Source organism: Halyomorpha halys, unplaced genomic scaffold (assembly GCF_000696795.3).
Source record: "Halyomorpha halys isolate HHAL.00 unplaced genomic scaffold, Hhal_1.1 Scaffold811.1, whole genome shotgun sequence".
Classification (NCBI taxonomy): Eukaryota; Metazoa; Arthropoda; class Insecta; order Hemiptera; family Pentatomidae; genus Halyomorpha; species Halyomorpha halys.
The window spans coordinates 472,304-477,691 of NW_027116337.1; the positions used below are offsets into that span (position 1 = coordinate 472,304).

Sequence of the window (5,388 nt, forward strand, 5' to 3'; positions counted from 1 at the left end):
TATTACTTTGTTATTATGATGAGGTGAAAAAAACTTCCATTTAGAACACTTTTTTATATTTGTTGTACGACGTTTCGGATTTACCCCATATTCATGTATTAGTATCCTACAATTGCAACAATTAATTTAATATTATCAATAATTTTTTCTATATATTACATATAAACAATTAAAATCTTATAATATATATTTACCTCAGTTTTTCAATTACATCTATTTTTATTATGAAATATTGTCATGCATTTACATATAAATTTTACTACGTTATATTATAACAACTTGAAATACAAACAAACCAGATAAATATTGTAATCTGCCACAACTTTTGGCAATAAGTAATAGTGATAATTGACATATTCATACCAAAATAAAAAAAAAATTATATATAAATAATTTTTTTTTCTTCTTCAAAGCCCCAGGGTGCGTAGGGTTGATCCTAGGTAGCTGTTTTAAAAGTATTGTTTGTACCCTTAATATAAATAAATAAAATCTCTATATATAATTATAAACAGAAAGATAAATAAAATAAACATAATCGAATATATGATGAAATAAAATAAATAAATTTTAAACTAATTGAATAATGAAATAAAATAAAAAAAACAAATTTTACACATCGTCAGCAATAGTAATGTATTGCCCATTTTTAATTTTATTTTCATTCTTTTAATCATAAACTCAGTCTCTCGACGAAATGTTTTACAAAAATACTGAAAAAAAATAACTGATGAATTGATTCCGAAAGTAAGAAATAAGAAAAGTGATGAGTGTAACAATCTGAGGAATCTTCAACTAATCAATATTAATAGGTTATTTGAAGCATAAACATTATTTTGTGGTATGCAAAAATATTTCTTTAATCCGTTAACATAAAAGTAAATTAATATAAACCTATGTGATTCAATTTTATTTTATTAACTATAATTGAAAAGAGATTATTTATTAAAAATCAAATTCCTGAAAATTTCAGCACCCAAACTAAAAATACTTAATCAGATTAATTTCTGTATTGATACTTATTTTTTATTCACCAATATATTTGTTTATATCATGTTACTAGATGAGTACTAATAGTGCAAGGCAGTAACTCATTATTAACAATCACATTGACATGACTAAACACTGTAATTAGTAAAACCGTAATTTCGGGTTAGAAAAAAAACTACAAGCAGAACATATCATGACCTAACGAGAATATACACCCACGTAAATTCGCATTGTAAATCTCTTTGATGTATCGACATGCCGCTAACGAATGGACTATGTAAAATACGGCAAAAATTTATGCGTGCATCGTTATGAAGAAAACATTGTGCATTCAAAACACAATATTCACTTTAGTAGATTTGGTGTTATAAAGTTGAAAATATTTAGGGTAACAGTAAATAAATAATATTAATAATAATTAATAAGCAGTTATTTATTTCTAATTTTTGTTAATATAGTTTATTAAGAGACAGACACTGGGAGAAATCAGTGTTTGTGTTTTAATTTTTTTTTTATTCCTGAAAAAGCTGACAAAATTTGAAACAACAGAAATAGGTTTGATTTCCTTTAGTGGAATCAAGTTCTATAAGCAAATTGAAAATATTAATTAGATAATCTTCAAAATAGCTGTTCAGTTACAATTAATCTCAGACCGTTGTAGCGGAGTGTGCTTTTAACTCGTGGCGGTCCCACGGAATGAAAACTCGATTCCCACTCTGGTTAGAATAGGTTCGTTCTAAATATAATAACTCCTACCCCCTCCCTTTATGTGAGAAATCACCAGGAAGGGGTTAAATAACTATTTATTGATCCACCTTTTATCGAAAGTTTTCTTTATTTAAACTGTAGTATTGAATATTTAATACTTCCTAATTGATCGATACTACGTAAAGAAAAAACATTAATTTAATAATTTAAAATATATGGTTTAAATAATTTATCATCTCTTGAAGCACTCTATCATCCAATTATTAAGTAACCGTATAAGAATAAAGATGTTTATAATTTTATTGATTGGATCACAAAGTGATGCACTCGAATTATTCATACTAATTCGTATTTATAGTTTATACTGTAGAAATTATTCCAGATTATAATTAAATAATGAAGTTTGTTAGAATATCGTTTCTGCATAAAGGTAAATAATTTTGCAGAAAAAATACTTTAATCATTATGCAATAACTAATTCATAGGGTAACCTTTTCGTACTAAGTAATTGAAAAATGGATGCAATAGATAAAAATGGGAATGAGGCAATGTATTTTAAAACAGAATGTAGCGAAGTATGATCAGCTGAGATTTACTACTCATTAAGAATGTTAATGAAGAGGCTGCTAATTACTAGCTTACTAATGGAACTTCATCAGTTGCCTAAAATAGCACTTGCCCCAGCTCATTAAAAGCGCTTCTCAGTGCACCACTTGGGCCCGTGAATTTTTTATAAATTTTCGACAATATTCACCTCTACGCCTTTTAATAGATACATAGCGTATGAGATAGGAATGATTAAAACAAGCTAGAAGCAAATGGCCGCTAAAAAAGCTAAAACGCTCCCTGAATATTTTAGCAGTTGCCATTCGTGCAAACCAATCTGAAACCTGCAGAGGTCAATAGTTACAACGAACGCTCCTCCTCTGGGACAGTAATGGTCGCAATTCATGGAGCGGGAAAAGAAAAAAAAAATAAACAACACTTTCTATGAATATTTAAAACTCTTTCTCTGAAATTACTGACGGTTAAAAAGTTTTAAAAAAATCTCATGAATAGTTAAAAAATGACAGAAGTTCTTTATGTACTGCTAAATGAGCTCAAAGTTGAAACGACTTTTCCACATAACAGGAAAAATTATAGCATACAGATTTGCGTTTCTGCTCTCCTTTCCAAGGAAACTTCAGCTAGAGTTTAATTGATGCCCTAGAACACTGTAACATTTTTTTATGACTCAAACATTATGTGCATTAAATATAATAAAAATTAAAACACAGACATTCCGGTCTCTTTTTAAGGTTACCTGAATTACCTAGTATCAGCCTATCAGACAAAAAAAAATTGGAATCTAAAAGTTCATGGTGAAATATACTAGATACAAGTCCATTATTTCTCAAAATAAAAAACAATGCAGCACAAGCATTATGTTTCACTTATTTTGTCGGTTTTAAATGCTTAATTTTTATGTATCAATAATTTCTAATTCTTTTTTTTTTTATATTTTAAATATTGCCTCACATTTAATTTTTTATGCATTTAAATGTGTATTTATCTTCATTATTTCTCTAATTATTTGTATTTGCTTAATTTATTGTTTTATTCCCGTAAATTGTCTGTTTTAAATCCAATTTTTTTTGGCCGATTTTAAGTTTTTATTATTTTAATATCTTAGTTTAGAAAGAGTGTGAATGTTTAAACTGTTTAGTTTAAATTTTTTACACATTTTGCCCCATATAAAAAAATAATTTTGGTATAATTTTTAATCCTACACCCATTTCTTTCTTTATTCAAAATGTTTAGACATATTAGTACATTTCGTTGTCCTATTATATATAGTGAGATTTTCAACTCCTATTTTATGTTTTTTACTGCATAAAAATCCGGGCCTCGATCATAAGCAATAAACTTATTGCTGCAGACTTGATAAGCTCCTTTAATTAAGAAATAATTGCATCAGAAACTAAAATATTGGTAATCTGCTATTTTGCGCTTAATGTTTACATATATTCTACTTAAGTCATATTTTAGGGGTACTTCTAGGTAACTGTAATATATTATAAATATAATTACCATGGTTACTATGCGAAAAAAAATGAAGAAAATTTTCAATATAACAACATTCACCTGTGAAAAAAATAAACTATAAAATTGGATTAAAATTGTATTATTTTCTCACCTTTTCTTTCAGAAGGGTCTTGAGCTCTGTGGCGTGAAGCTTGTACTCCTGAAGCTCGAGCTGGAGGGACAGGCACCGCTGCTCCCAGTCGACGACCGGGGATCCCGGACGGCTGTCGTCCGACCAGGAGGAGCAGGAGCCGATGTCCGACAGTCTGGAGAGAGGGTCCTCCTCCATTCTGGTACATCTGCAATAAGGAGTATCTTTGAAGCCAGGTCTAATAATATAAAAAGCACAGATTGAATATCAAGACCTAAAATCAAATTTATGCGTGCTATAAATATTTATTAACCCCAAATTTTTTTCTACATCACTATCACAAAGCAACAAGCATACTTTCTCAATATATTTTCTTTGCTTCTGGTTAAAAGCTGCAACTAGATTCAGAAATAAAATTAATATTCATATATATCATATATTTTTAATGGGTTCCAAAAGCGAAACTTAAAACATACCTGTTTCCCACATACACATTCTATTGACTAAGTCTAAGTAACGCACGCTAATAATGAATGGAAATAGACAGCATCAAAAATATATAACTATTTTATCAAAAATAGTTCCACAACGGTTCCCATACAGGATCGGACTGTAGTCATGTAAACTGATTTAGCAGTTTTCACATTTAATAATATATGGCGGATACTAAAATTCGAAAATCTCTTAACAAAAAATGAATTAAAAAAAACACTTTCTAAATTATAAAATCAAATAAAAAAATAAATTTAATAAATATTTGGTATTCACTTCCCAGCATTTGAAATAAATTGTCGTTGTCACTTGCTTATAAATTGATTAAAATATAATCATTACTTATAGTTAGTAGTGAAATATCACTAATAGGTAATACTAGGCCATCTGGTTTGAAAGTCATATTGTCTTCAGTAATTGAAATACCGGAGTAATTAACGTTAATAGAAAGGCAATATTGAGCAGCTGATGTAATGCAATATACAAACAGAAATTAATTAATGCTATAACGGTTTATCACCAACAGTCTCAAAACGGTTGATAACCAATAAGGAGAGTGTTGTGTTACATAATTATAATATTGACTCATTAATTTTAATTATAATTGAATAAGTTTGCAGCAATAAATGGAAGTCCACACGATTCTATTATTAAAAATGAAATAACTACATTTATAAAATTCTCCATTCCAGAATCTATTTTGTAAATTTACAGTTACGAATATAAACATATAAAATAGATTTTGATGGAACCGTGAAATAAAAAAATTAATTAGTAGTGGTCTCTGAAATATTTTGTTTGCATGTAATTGGTATTTCTAAAGAGGACAGAACGTGTAAATATGATATAGTCATTATCAAGGAGTACAATAACTGAGTTCAGCAAGAAAATTCTTTATAAGAATAAATCCATTCTGTTATGATAAGTACCTATTATTATTGTGTATCTATTGTTATTATGTTGTACCATGTTATTTTTTTGAACGATAAAAACTAATTGTTTACAAGCCCTTTGTTAGCCTATTTACTACAGTTTATTTTTATAAA

General features: G+C 28.1%; 1 protein-coding gene across 6 annotated transcripts in view; it reads right to left on the reverse strand.

Annotated features, from left to right (window-relative positions):
- The window catches only part of LOC106686356 (uncharacterized protein CG43867), a 443,901-nt gene that overhangs the window by 359,341 nt on the left and 79,172 nt on the right, over positions 1 to 5,388 (reverse strand). For all 6 annotated transcript variants that reach the window (XM_014429607.3, XM_014429605.3, XM_014429606.3 and 3 more), the window contains exon 2: positions 3,872 to 4,058. In XM_014429607.3, the coding sequence (XP_014285093.1) occupies positions 3,872 to 4,048 (177 nt within the window). In that variant the 5' untranslated portion in view covers positions 4,049 to 4,058. The remainder of the gene's footprint in view (positions 1 to 3,871; positions 4,059 to 5,388) is intronic.